Consider the following 15,044-nt stretch of genomic DNA (forward strand, 5'->3'; position numbering starts at 1 on the left):
ACGCTTACTCCTTAGAAGGAAAATTATAACCAACCTAGATAGCATATTCAAAAGCAGAGACATTACTTTGCCAACAAAGGTCCGTCTAGTCAAGGCTATGGTTTTTCCAGTGGTCATGTATGGATGTGAGTTGGACTGTGAAGAAGGCTGAGCGCCGAAGAATTGATGCTTTTGAACTGTGGTGTTGGAGAAGACTCTTGAGAGTCCCTTGGACTGCAAGGAGATCCAACCAGTCCATTCTGAAGGAGATCAGCCCTGGGATTTCTTTGGAAGGAATGATGCTAAAGCTGAAAGTCCAGTACTTTGGCCACTTCATGCAAAGAGGTGCCTCACTGGAAAAAACTGATGCTGGGAGGGACTGGGGGCAGGAGGAGAAGGGGACGACCGAGGATGAGATGGCTGGATGGCATCACGGACTCGATGGACGTGAATCTGAGTGAACTCCGGGAGTTGGTGATGGACAGGGAGGCCTGGCGTGCTGCGATTCATGGGGTTGCAAAGAGTCGGACATGACTGAGCGACTGAACTGAACTGAACTGAAAGTTCCTTTGAATCCCTTTCAGTCCATCCCCTCCATATCTGGCCTAGGCCAACCACTAATCTACCTTCTACTGTTACACACTAGTTCTGCCTATTCCAGAATTTCATATGAATAGTAGTATATGTATGTACTTTGGCGTGTCTTGCTTCTTTTGCTCAGCATGAATAAATTTTTATTTCCATCAATTCAATTTTTCAGTCTCTATTCTCAGCATAATTCAGAACAGAAGAAGGAAAGGTAAAACTATAAATAGAAGGGAGAAGTAAGAGTAATGGTCTGTTTAGCACTAACATTAGACAAGTTTCTGACAAAATAAACCAAAGCCTTTTTCAACCTCACCACTTATTTCACCTAATGTTTGTACCACTATCAGTTTCAAAAACACAAACAGTTTTTACCAGTTTTCTATTAACAACTTCAATTTAAATCCTAAATATTATCACAGATAATATTAGAGCAAGAGGGTGTCAACTTTGTCTACCACCAATAACTGGCTTGTCAGCTGAGCTTTCATCCTTTGAGTCGTTTTTTGATATGAAGTGAACTGCTCAATCTGTGCTTATTTTTTTAGATGTTTTATAACTCTATTATATGATAAAAATAGCAACGTAAAAATGATAGAAGGTGTTCAAATGTTAAGTATTTATGAAAAAAGATGAAATTGAGAGTGGTGAGGTTACACCCAATGCTGTACACGTGTGGGAAAATTAAGACTTGCAGGAAAAAAGGAAAGACAAACGAAATCTCATACCATGAGGAGTGAAGTACCAACACAATGAATAATAACCCATGAGGGTCAAAGAAACGCCAGAGCTTTCTAAGCTACGGACTATTTGTCTAATATATAAGATTGCTAGATAACTTAATAACCAGGAAAGGCAGAAAATGCTGTTGCATAAGATTTTGTTGCAAGATTTACAGTCCAAATTGGCACAGCATTAAAGATGTCACTGCTAAGTAATCCCTTGAAAACTGCTACATCAGAGGGGGCAGTTACCTGAACCCACTGGATCTGTGATGCTGAATTTTTTTTTTTCTTTTTTGAAAAAGAGGCCCAACAGAATATATATTAGGCAGGAGAAGAGCATACCTGCTTTAAAGATTCGAAAACCTGCCGACATTCATCTCATGGCATTTTACAAAATAACTCTAAACACCTTAGTCTCCCTGAATTTAGGAACAAGTGAACTTCAAGAGTCTTTCGAAAATTAATCTGTTCATATTTAAATCTGCTTCTTTATAAAAATTTATAGTTCATTTTAGGATCCTGAAACAAAGTACTAACCAACATGTTTCAAATGAGCACCTCTGGTAATATTTAATGTATTTCAGTGTGGAATGAACATATACTTAACATGAGATTACAGAGAATAAAGGTTCTCAGAATGTTTCTACTCACATGTTTCAAGTTTCCTTAAGTGAAACATTCCCAAACAGAAACATCAAATATTCATGAATGTGAATATTCTAAATAAAGCATCTTTAATGTATCTGACTACAACACTGTGCTAACAGAGTAAAATACTGTATATTAATAAATCTATTTGAATTAAAACAAATAAAATCCTTAATTAGTTTTGTAGAGACTAGACTTTGTTTGCAAAAGGAAAGCATAGGAAGCTTTAGAAGACCTCAAGGTATGTCATACAATATGAGTATTTAAGAAGAAAAGCAACCAAAAATCTTCAGGAAATATGAGGAAATATAACTTGCTACAAAATTTAAGAAAACAATCCATTTATATTTGGTTAAGCTACAGTTTTAAATGGAACAGTTAAAACAGTTATAAAAGATATCTGTACTACTTCTGTATTAACAACAAACCATTCTAGAAAAACTCTAGGTTTCTGATGTTTGTAAACTTCTCCAGAGAGGTTTCTGATACGGTAAGTATAGCATGCATTTTATAACTTTGAATCTATAAAAAGAAAAAAATTCTTCTTATAATGTTCAAATTTTATTTTATTCTTTCTTTGTTGAATATGGAAAAGCAGTTATACCCTCTTACATTAACCTTTCATATATTTGAAGAGCTTTTAAATTCTACTCCTTGTCCTGCTTGCTTTTGACTAATTCCTTATTCTGTTTCACGGTACATTCTTTAACATTCAAATTCATCCACTACTAGGACATTCTCTCCACAAAACATTGTCACTTAATGATTATCAACCATTTAAACCACTTAAAAGATTTGTTTATCTGTTACAAGGGGGGTAGGAAAAGAATTAATTAAAATCTTTTATCAAAGTTACAACAACAATTTGCCTACATGCAAATTCCAACAGTAATTTTTAAATACTTACGATCTAATGCAATTTTTTCAGTTCCATCTAAAGGATTAATAATTCCTGGAACAAGTTCTCCAAAAGACAAATGATCTATTCTGTGAGAAAAGTTGTAAGCTAAGAAGCAAAAGAATAAAACTATTAAGTAGAGACATTAAATTATTTAAAACTATGTTACAGACTAGTTCACATTCTTGTCTATTCTCAAATGAAAGTATCTAAAATCTGGTGGCATGAAAATACTGTATTTAAAACCACATTATTCTGAGAAAAATGTATAAGAATACATAGGAACACTGTATTGCAAATTTCATAATTTATACAAATTAATATCTAAGAAATAATACAACATCTAATTCTGATAACAAAAAAAATAATTCTTTTCTAGTCCAAATCATCATATAGAAACAGGATTGTGCTGTTAGAACTGGGGTGATGTCCGTGAAACTGATCAGATATATTTTTAATACACATCATTGCTAAATGTGACCAAATTTGTTTTTTATGGAATTTATTACTTGTTTTTATTCTCCAACAGAGTTTAAAAACTAAATTTTATGATAACCATTACATGAAACTAACTTGAATACTTTATATCTGTGTGTAAATGTCCCTATTCAAATTTACATATGGAAACTTCAAATATATTCTCTTCATTATTATAAAAATTAACAGAAATGTGTACTAAGTGATAAAAAGGACACTAAGGCTCTTCCCCTAACCTTAGCAACTTATGAGCTATGACTAAATAGACTAAATAGAATTATGACTAAATAGAGCTATGATTAAATAGGTAGCTTAAAGACAAGAAAAAATAGATTAGGCATTAAGTTCAATCATTTATTTTCTCATTTATTTATTATAGCTATCTTCTTTCAGAGCAGGCCACTTTCAAAGCCCTACCTTGTACCTGCACTAAAAATTTAAAAACAAACTTTTCCCAAGGATATCTTCCCAGAAAGAAATTTCAGAAACTGCTTACAGTCATGGTTGACAAGTGCTGCCAAGTGTGCATGACCTCGGGGATGTGGAATTGCCCTGAAAGGAGGGAAAAAAGATTAAAGTAATAACATTTAAATACATAATGAATTAAAATCAGAAAGCAGATCTTTCCTAAACTATATGATTTTCTTAGAATTAAATAATATAACATACTTGACCTACGATTTAAGTAGTTAAATCTATTCATCTTGATGCAATAAACTGGGAGTTAGCAAACATTTTCTGTAAAGTTGTTGTTATTGTCTTAGTTGCTAAGTCATGTACAACTTTTCTGTGACCCCATGGACTGCAGCCTGCCAGATTTCTCAGCCCATGGGATTTTCAAGGCAGAAATATTGGAGTGGGTTGCTATTTCCTTCTCCAGGGGATCTTCCTGACCCAGAGACTGAACCCATGTCTCTTGCAATGGCAGGTGGATTCATTACCACTGAGCCACCTGAAAAGACCTAGACAGTAAATATTTTAGGTTTGTGGGCCAAGATGCAAAACTGAAAATATTAGGCAGTTACATAACAAGAGAGAAAACAAATTTTCACAAACGTACTAATAAACTTCAAATTATAATAGTAATAACTGAGTACTTTTATGGAATCCAGTTTTTTTTTTTTTTGAATCCAGGTATTTTTTCTGGGAGAGAACATTTTGTTTAATTGGGCTTCAGAGTTGGCATTCCTTATTTTCAAAATCCCAGATATGGTATGGATAGGATACAAACCAAGTGATTTTCCATTTTACCTCTCTTACTGAAGATGTGAATTATCACACAGAAAGATGTGTGATGAAATTAAGAACAAAGGCCAAAATATAGAGGTTGCTACTATATTTGTCAGTTTCCCTCTTTAATTTTGGAATAGGATATTGTTTGTATCCAGAGATGCAATAAACTCTTCTAAATTTCTTTGAGCGAACAATTAACTGTTGGACTATATGATATGAAGAAGTTAAGGTTTCCATCTGCAGGTTGGGGATGGGAAGAATAGCTCCTGGCAACAGTAACAAAACATGAACGTTAAGAGGAGTGGGATAGCGGAAACAAAGCAACACTTGACCTGATCACTGTAAACACTGAAACAAAGTCTAATGTTTACTCTGCACGTTAAAAAAAATCTCCATCCAGCCATGCTCTTTCCTGTTTTATGACCTTTCCTTCAGCCTAGATGCTAATCTCTCCTTTACATATAAAATGTCGAATCATCCATTAGTGTTCAAAGGTTTTCTTCAATAAAGCCTCCACTGATTCAGACAGTAGACCAGCAAACTTGTTAGACAGTTTTTTTTTTATCAGCCACAGTTTTGCTTTATAGCTACAATACAACTATAATTAAGTCATTATTAGTGTAATTCACTGTTTAAAGTTCAGATTCTCTCACAGAATGTCAGCATCATATGGGCAAACCCTTTCTCTGGTTTTCACTGTTTCATCGATAGTATGTAGCATGGTACTTTGCATGTAGCAAATACTCAAGAAATGTTTTTTACAATGAAGAACTGTTCAGCTCTGAAACTAGCTAGGAGGAGAGAGGGAGGGAAAGAAGCAGAGAAAGAGGGAAGAGATAATCAGAGAATCTATTTATTTATTCAGAGATTTACCAGGTGTTTACCATATGACAGTTTCTGTGCTGGGTTCTATTCATAAAAAATCTGAGATTCACCTAATTTAACTTTATCCCAGACACATTTCTACCTATATCAAAATATTATCTTGAATTAGGGATTCCATTTTGATGAGAATCACTGAAAAGAAAACCAAAAAAACCTAGTATCATCCAACAAAATGAACAAATTAACGAAATGTCTAAGTAAGACCTTTGTGGCTACCAACACTTGGCAAGCTGAAGGTTTTAATTCACATTTACCTACATTTTCTATATTTTAATATATGAAAGATAAGATGACTGCTATCCTTTTGTTTTAAAGTAGAAGTTTTTAAAGTCAGTAGTCTTCTCTTTCCTGAGGCTGAAGGCCAAAACAATCTGAAGACGTCAAAAATACACATTTGAAGAGTCATTTAGTTGTTAGTTAGATATTATTTGATTCGCAAAGTTTTGACTTTTAACCAGACTGCCAACTTGTCTAAAGTATTTTCAGCAAGTGAAAAGAACATACTTGCCCACAGTTATGTGAAAATTCCCTGCTACTTTATTGACATACAGATGACCACGAATTCTGCAAGCATCTGGAGGTTGTGACGAATCATCTTCCCTGTTACAAGATACATTACAGTCACTTACAGCATAGTCAGTAGTTATCATTTACTGGTGAGAAAATTTAATAGAGGGAAAAAAACTCCTAAAGATAGAGTTTTACGTAATGTTCTAAATGTCAAAAGCAGAATAGCAGTTTTTTGAAATCTAAACATTTATTTAAAAAAACTATGAAAATGAAAAAAAATTATATATGAAAATGAAAAGTAAGTCAAAGTGTTAGTCGCTCAATTGTGTCTGGCTCTTTGCAACCCTACGAACTGTAGCCCTCAGGGTCCTCTGTCCATGGGACTGTCCAAGAAAGAAAACTGGAGTGGGCTGCCATTTCATTCTCCAGGGGATCTTCCCAACCCAGGGACAGAACTAAGTCTCTTGCACTGCAGGTAGATATTACTATCTTAGCCACCAGGAAAGCCAAACTATTGAATATATATTTACACAAACTTAAAATTTCATAGTTATTCAAATTTAATCAGAGCACTAAATCTAATGAGAGAAGAAAAATGAAAAGTAAAGAAGTATTAGTCCAACAAAGACACTTTCATCATTTGTTTCTGGTACTTTCAGAGACAGGAAGAATGAGGTAAGGGAAGGGCATGACACTTAACTTCATATACATAAGAACATTTTCTTCCTAAACAAATGTAAAACCTCTATATAGTTTTAAATTTAAATAATCATTTTTATGACAATAGCATTTCCAAATATCAGCTCTTCTAATCTATAAAAGAGACAAAAGTAATATAAAAACATGAAATTATGAAATTCCTAACCAAAGCTTATACATCACCATAATGGTAAATGCAATTAATTTGTTCTTAAAACTTAGTACAATTTTATACGAAGGTATACCATACACACATAAAAGAGAAAAATTAAATAAAAATATTATTATTTATGATAATCCTGATCAATATCACAGGCCATAAATTCAAGAGTTAAAAAGGCATCTTCATCATACAGAATGATTATATTTTCTCTACGAACTATGAGATTCAGAGAACTAAACCATTACTAAATCATGTCACAGTAAATCCTTAGTAAATAGTCTCATAGTTAAAATACACATCTCACCTTGGTGGAAGTGCTGTTGATGCACTTTTAAAAGCACTTTTAAATATCACATCTTGAAGTGAATGTTCTTCTTGCAGTCTACTCTGAATCAGCTGTAGCATCCTAAATACAAAACAAACAAGCAACAGTTTAAAAACACAATAAGACACAAAGAGAAAGTCAACACTATTTGAAAAATAACAATGGCTAGTTGACTTAGCTAAGTCATATATTTATTATCACAGAACTTTATTCTAAAATACAGTTCGAAGTATTCTTTGGTCACTTCGTGGAAAGTAGGAAAAGAGAGGTAGTGTGGCTAGAGGTCTAAAAGCCGGGGTCCCTAATCCTGTCTATTTCTACCAATAATGAGCGTGTGCATCCTGTTTATATGTCCATCACTGGTGGAATGAGGGCCACCAAGAAAGACTTTCTGTTCATTTGAATATCTAAATGCATTCCTCATGAACATATGCAGCAATCACAAAATCATTAGTTTTTGTCAGATACTGAATAAAGTGTTATAGATAAAAAGAACAGGACAGATACAGGGTCACATAACAGATTCGGGGGTTTCATTTGTGGCTCAGGTGGTAAAGAATCTGCCAGCAATGCAGGAGACGAAGGTTCAATCCCTGGGCTGAGAAGATTCCCTGGAGAAGGGCATGGCAACCCACTCCAGTATTCTTGCCAGGAGAATCCCATGGACTGAGGAGCCTGGTGGGCTACAGCCCATGGAGTCACAAAGAGTCGGACACGAGTGAGCAACTAACAGTAGAAGTGACGAATAGATTCAAGAGATTAGATCTGATAGGCAGAGTGCCTGAAGAACTTTGGATAGAGAACATTGTACAGGAGGTGGTGATCAAAACCATCCCCAAGAAAAAGAAATGCAAAAAGGCAATATGACTGTCTGATGAGGCATTACAAATAGCTGTGAAAAGAAGAGAAGCAAAAGGCAAAAGAGAAAAGAAAACATATATCCATCTGAATGCAGAGTTCCAAAGAATAGCAAGGAGAGATAGGAAAACTTTCCTAAGTGATCAATGTAAAGAAACAGAGGAAAACAATAGAATGGGAAAGACTAGAGATCTCTTCAAGAAAATCAGAGATACCAAGGGAAGATTTCATGCAAAGATAAGCACAATAAAGGACAGAAATCTAACAGAGGCAGAAGATATTAAGAAGAGGTAGCAAGAACACAAACAACTATACAAAAAAGATCTTCATGACCCAGATAACCACAATGGTGTGATCACTCACCTAGAGCCAGACATCCTGGAGTGCGAAGGCAAGTGGGCCTTAGAAAGCATCACTACGAACAAAGCTAGTACAGGTAATGGAATTCCAGTTGAGCTATTTCAAGTCCTAAAAGATTATGCTGTGAAAGTATTTCACTCAATATGCAAACAAATTTGGAAAACTCAGAAATGGCCACAGGACTGAAAATGTCAGTTTTCATTCCAATCCCAAAGAAAGGCAATGCAAAAGAATGTTCAAACTACCACACAATTGCACTCATGTCACATGCTAGTAAAGTAATTCTCAAAATTCTCCAAATTTGGTTTCAATAGTACATGTACCAAGAACTTTCAGATGTTCAAGCTGGGTTTAGAAAAGGCAGAGGAACCAGAGATCAAATTGCCAACATACAATGAACCACAGAAAAAGCAAGAGAATTTCAGAAAAACATCTGCTTCTGCTTTATTGACTACACTAAAGCCTTTGACTGTGTGGATCACAACAAATTGTGGAAAATTCTTCAAGAAATGGGATTAATAGACCTCCTGACCTGACTCCTGAGAAATCTGTATGCAGGTCACGAAGCAATAGTTAGAACTGTACCTGGAACAATGGACTGGTTCAAATTTGGGGAAGAAATATGTCACGGCTGTATATTGTCACCTTGCTTATTTAACTTACATGTAGAGTATATCATGTGAAATTCTGGGCTGGATGAAGCACAAGCTGGAATCAAGATTGCTGGGAGAAATAGCAATAACCTCAGATATGCAGATGAAACCACACTTATGGCAGAAAGCAAAGAGGAACTAAAGAGCCTCTTGATGAAAGTGAAAGAGAAGAGTGAAAAAGTTGGCTTAAAACTCAACATTCAAAAAAATAAGATCATGGCATCCAGTCCCATCACTTCATGGCAAATAGATAGGGAAACAATGGAAACAGTAACAGACTTTCTTTCCTTGGGCTCCAAAATCACTGCAGATGGTGACCACAACCATGAAATTAGAAGACGCTTGCTCCTTGGAAGAAAAGCTATGACCTACCTGGACAGCATATTGAAAAGTAGAGACATTACTTTACTGACAAACATCTATTTATTCCAAGCTATGGTTTTTCCAGCAGTCATGTATGGATGTGAAAGTTGGACTATAAAGAAAACTGAGCATCAAAGAATTGATGCTTTTGAACTGTGGTGTTGGAGAAGACTCTTGAGAGTCCCTTGGACTGCAAGGAAATTGCACTAGTCAATCCTAAAGGAAATCAGTCCTAATATTCTTTGGAAGGACTGATGCTAAAGCTGAAGCTCCAATACTTTGGCCACCTGTTGCGAAGAACTTACTGACTAGAAAGACCGTGATGGTGGGAAAAACCGACAGCAGGAGAAGGGCAAGTTCGGATGGCATCACTGACTCAAAGGACATGAATCTGAGCGAGCTCCAGGAGTTGGTGATAGACAGGGAAGCAGCCTGGCATGCTTCAGTCCTGGGCTGCAAAGAGTCAGACACAACTGAGTGACTGAACTGAAAAGTGGGGTATAAATCCACAACACGAGCATCCAATTCTCAGTACAAACTAGGCCACAGTGAAATTTAACATCACCTGGTATCTGCCTTTCCTGAAGTAACCTGAACTTTATTCTATGACATGACCATTCTAAACAAAATATTCCATTCTACCTATAATTTTTAAAAAGAGTATCAGCATATAGGGTATAGGATTATAGAGAGCTTAGTATACATTTGAGAACTCATGCTTAGATTTTCTTTTTAAATATAGTCAAAATAAAACAGAGTTGCTTGAAGACATTTTTTTAAACTAAATCCTTACATTTACAATAACTCATGAAATTACTTATTCTGAACAAAACCAAGAATAAAAGTAGTACTTCTATTTCTACCATTTTCAACAATAACTTTGTCTCTTTAGATATAATCCTATTTCACCTACTTTAACTCTGTATCTTTATATAACTAACATCCAAAGTCATCTATATTAGAACTCAAACTCAACTAGTACAAAATTGATAACCCAGAGGGGAAGGAAGGATGAACAGACAAAACAGGATTTTCAGGGCAGCAAAAATACAGATACTATAATGCTGGGTATATGTCATTAGGTATCTGTTAAAACTCAGAACGTACATCTCCAAGAGTGAACTCTAATGTAAACTTCAGACTCTGGGCAATAAGGATGTATTCATATTGTGCATGGGCTTCCCTGGTGGCTCAGAGGATAAAGCGTCTGCCTGTAGTGCGGGAGACCTGGGTTTGATCCCTGGGTTGGGAAGATCCTCTGGAGAAGGCAATGGCAACCCACTCCAGTATTCTTGCCTGGAGAATCCCATGGACAGAGGAGCCTGGTGGGCTACAGTCCACGGGGTTGCAAAGAATCAGACAGAACTGAATGACTTCACTTTCATATTGTGCATAAACTGGAAGAAATGTACCACTCTGGTGTAGGATATTGATAATGGTGGAGGCCATGCATATGAAGGGACAGGGGATATTTGGGAACTCTATAGTTTTCACTCAAATTTGCTGTGAAACTAAAAATACTCATAAAAAGTTTTTAAACATATATAAACATACATAAATAATTTTGAAAAATTATAAACAAAGAAGCACCTGAAGAAGCAAATATAAATCAGAATATACTTTATATCCTATCATGATATAATAATAAACATTTTCTAGAAGGGCAAGTGAGAGATAAAATACATATGCATCACCCACTGAGGACATTGGTAAAATAGGCCTAGTTAAAATAAAAGGTCATTTTTACACTGTAAAATCAGTAGAAATAAAGAGCTGTAATCAGGAAGGCTATGTCCAGAGTTTGAGATTTACTACTTCAGGAAAAAGATTAGTTGGGATCCTAAATATTTAAGAAAGCAGAACAACTGAAAGAAAACTTAAGTATCTTTTAGCAAATTCTGCAGGAAAAGAACATTTTGGTATGCACATTATTTAAGTTGTTAGGCCTTAGGCATCTCTAGTCCATTCACAAATATTTGTTTGGAAGCAGAACACAATTATTTAGGAAGCTTCAAGAGGTCAGATTTCATCTTTAGATGTATGCATGTTCTTTAGATGTATGCATGTACAGAGACTCAAAAACTTTGTAGCTAATGCTAGCAGAAATTGAAACCTCCATATTTTTGTATGTCATGTATTTCCAGAGTTCAACTTTTACTGCTTGGGCAGTGGGAAAAGAGCTTGATGACAACAAACCATATGTGTGTATGTGTGTGTGTGAGCCTCAAATAGGCCAGTAAAAGCCCGAGCTAACATTCCATAGATGAAGGGATATGAAAAAGTGCACTATGGTGAAAAATGGAAAACTGTACGCTGGAACATATTTATAATTTTAATAGTAAAAACACAATCTTGTCTCTCACTTATTACTAGTTTTGAACATTGAATAAAATTCCAGATGAAAGCAGACTAACTTTTAACATTTCTAGAATACAGTAATACATTTCATTCCTGGACAGCTCTCTACTAAAAGCACTAGAAGCCCAGAGACACCTAACATTAAGTTATTTTGTTCAACTACATTTGTTTCAACTTTAATTTTAAAATCTCTCCAAATGATGAAAGTGGAAATTAAAAGAGAAAGGCATTTGAAATGAGCCAATACTTAGGGACTAGAAAGAAAGAAAAGGATAAGTAAAAAATTTATTTTTAATAATCTTAAATTAGATAATGCCTTTTTAAACACAAGACACAGCCTAGAAACCAAAAAGAAAGGACAGAGAGGGGATGCAGTAACCATTTACCATAAAAAAGTAATTTCTTTAATATACAAAGAATTCTTTAAAGGTAGTAAGAAGAAACCCAATGACCAAGCAAAATGGGCATATGGCATGAACAAGGAGTTTCATACAAAAGTACAAATGAGGAAAAAAAAACCCAAAGATATTCAGCTTATTTATAAAGAAATGCTAATTTTAAAGTACAATATCATTTTTCATCCATCAAAATGGCAAAAATTAAAAAAAAAAAAGTCTGATTATACCCACTGTTGGTGAGGTTAAAGAAACAAGTATTCTCACATAGTTGTGGAGTATAAATGAAACTATTTGGGGAAGATATTTGGCATTATCTATCAAAATTTTTTGCCAATCTTACTGAGATATAACTAGCATATAACATTATATAAGATTAACACTATATAAGATTAAGGTATAAACATATATACTGTGAAATGATTACCACAATAAGTTTAATTCACAACCACTACCTCATCATTAGAAATGTTTTTTCCTTGTGTGACAACTTATCAAAACATTAAATATTATCTAAAAGAGAAATTTCATTTCTAGAAATTTTATATACATATATTCACACAAGTACATAAGGAATATATACATATATTCATATGAGAAATTATATTCAAGAATTTTCACTGAGCATTGATATTAGCAACCTGTCAACAATCTAAATGCCCATCAATAAGTATCCAAAAATTATTATAGCTTGTGAATAAAATATACCACTGTATATACTTAAGTGGGAAAATGTCCAAAATATAAGGTTAGGTTGGAAAAAGCAAGTTATAAAACAGATGTAGTGAATGACCCCATTTGTATTAGGAAAAAAGTAACATAAGCAAATATGGCCACATGCAGAAAACTGGTTATTAGCACTCGTCAGTGGTACTAGGTTTAGAGAATAATGAGGAGGCTTTGATTTTCACGTAATATCCTTTATATTCAAATTTGATCATATATGCTTTTAAAAATATTTAAATAGATAATACAATTTTAAATGTAAAATAAAATGTATTTATGGTTCAAAGTGGCTTAGAGAAAAGATATGACATTCCAAAGATTGGATAAAACTTTTGAAATTATAAAGACTATATTATATACTGTATTCTGTTAATATTTCATTCAAACAAATGCCTAGAAGAATCTATAAATAATTCACAGTAGACAAAATAAGCAAAGCAAGATCTAGATTTCTATGAACCACAATACTTTGTTTAGTTATTACCTCTGCCACTCTCTTTGCTGTGGTGAAAGATCAAATATTGCCTGAAATAAAGCAAAACATAATCACTAGAACTGTCAATTTCTCCCAGCTTTAATATCATAATTTAAAACAATTTTCTTTGAGCAAGGAACAAATTTATAGTGCCGTTAAAAACAAGTATTCATAATTTACATTTAATCTTCCATAAGTCAAACTAATAAATTTAAATATAAATATATAAATTTTAAAATACTTATACTCAAAAGTAGTATACAGAAATTTTACTAACTGCAAATATTTTCCTGTTATAAAAACCTACATTTATAGGAATGGATACAATGCAATCTATCACATGTACATAATGGTAATTTAGGGCTTAAAATCATTTACATGATGCCAGCAAGAAATTAAGCATTTAAAAAAGAAGAAGAAAGGAAAAACTCATACAGCTTAAGTATAGTATTCAAGCACACAAAGCCTACAATTCTGTCATGGTATTTTATCACAATAAAATCAACAAGTTTTGAAACAAGCTAAACAATGTCACTGTAATTCCCAAATGTATTAACCAAAAGAATAATTCAAGAAATGTTACTTAGGTACTATATTCATCAATTCAAAGACAAATTTTGTTATTTTGTAGACTCAGAGGGAAAAGGGCAAGCTCTCATGGTTTGTGGCAATACCCATCATTTAATTTTCCAATAGCAAGTCCACCTTTGATATTTATAAAGACAATTCATAACTAGGCATATTAATTCTATGTTCTAACTAATCATTATTATTAATGATGCCTCCATAACATGTCTTAACCTACTACTCTCTCTCTACAAATCCTTGGTCTTAACCCCTCATTCCATCAAACAGCTCTAACTCTATGCCTTTGGTTATTTATGTTAACCTGGAGCCTACCTCTCCTGTAATTGTGATCCTGAAGTCAGTCTAAATTCTATACACCATTTGTTCCAGGTTAAATCACCCCCTTCTTTCTGATTACAATGAAATTACTTTGGATACTCCTGCAACCTTTTCACACCATGGCACACAGAAAATGCTAACATCTAAAAAACACATCAAGGCAAACAGATGAGGCTACATGCACCTGATCCCCAGTTACTTTGTGAATAAAACTGTTGATAGCAGGGACTATGCAATTTTTCCTTTGGTATCCCCAAACTGCTCAACATAATGATTAACACAGCAGGTAAGGAACCACATTGTGGCTTTGTGTTAGGCCACATGCTACTTAAATTATTATCTCAATCTTCGTAACAATCTTGTGAGTTTGTTATTATTCTTTTATATATAAAAAAGAACTCAAAAGGTTAAAAACTTTTTTTCAAAATCACAGGTAGTAAGGGTCAGTGTATAAGCCCAATTCTCAGATTTTTCACTTTCTCACATCCCTAAAAATGGTTCTTTTCTTTAAACAAATAGCTATCACATAGCATAATGTGATCATGGTTTAGAAACTTATAAAATTATTAGAATTAAGTTTCTATATTCAGACTGCATATTAAAAGAATGAGTGAAAATTTAAAAACAAGTAAAAATTATCTCAAATAATTTTACATTAATAATAATTCTGAAATATTTTAATATAAATTAGGACAAGGGAGTGAATACTTATCAGAAACATTGTTAAACATTTTAAAAATTACTGATAAAAAGCATACAATTTTTAAGTATACATATAAGAAGTATACATATTTTTAAGTTTCTAGCTTTATGACTAAGACAT

General features: G+C 33.8%; 1 protein-coding gene across 3 annotated transcripts in view; it reads right to left on the bottom strand.

Moving 5' to 3' along the window:
• Positions 1-15,044, bottom strand: part of LOC120858524 (endoplasmic reticulum-Golgi intermediate compartment protein 2) — a 43,603-nt gene that overhangs the window by 10,734 nt on the left and 17,825 nt on the right. For all 3 annotated transcript variants that reach the window (XM_040234627.1, XM_040234628.1, XM_040234630.1), the window contains 5 exons: positions 13,325-13,365; positions 7,107-7,208; positions 5,935-6,030; positions 3,809-3,864; positions 2,845-2,943 (listed from right to left, as the gene is read on the bottom strand). In XM_040234627.1, coding sequence (XP_040090561.1) covers positions 2,845-2,943; positions 3,809-3,864; positions 5,935-6,030; positions 7,107-7,208; positions 13,325-13,365 — 394 coding nt within the window. The remainder of the gene's footprint in view (positions 1-2,844; positions 2,944-3,808; positions 3,865-5,934; positions 6,031-7,106; positions 7,209-13,324; positions 13,366-15,044) is intronic.

The sequence above is a fragment of the Oryx dammah genome, unplaced genomic scaffold (genome assembly GCF_014754425.2).
Source record: "Oryx dammah isolate SB20612 unplaced genomic scaffold, SCBI_Odam_1.1 HiC_scaffold_29, whole genome shotgun sequence".
In the NCBI taxonomy this organism is placed as follows: Eukaryota; Metazoa; Chordata; class Mammalia; order Artiodactyla; family Bovidae; genus Oryx; species Oryx dammah.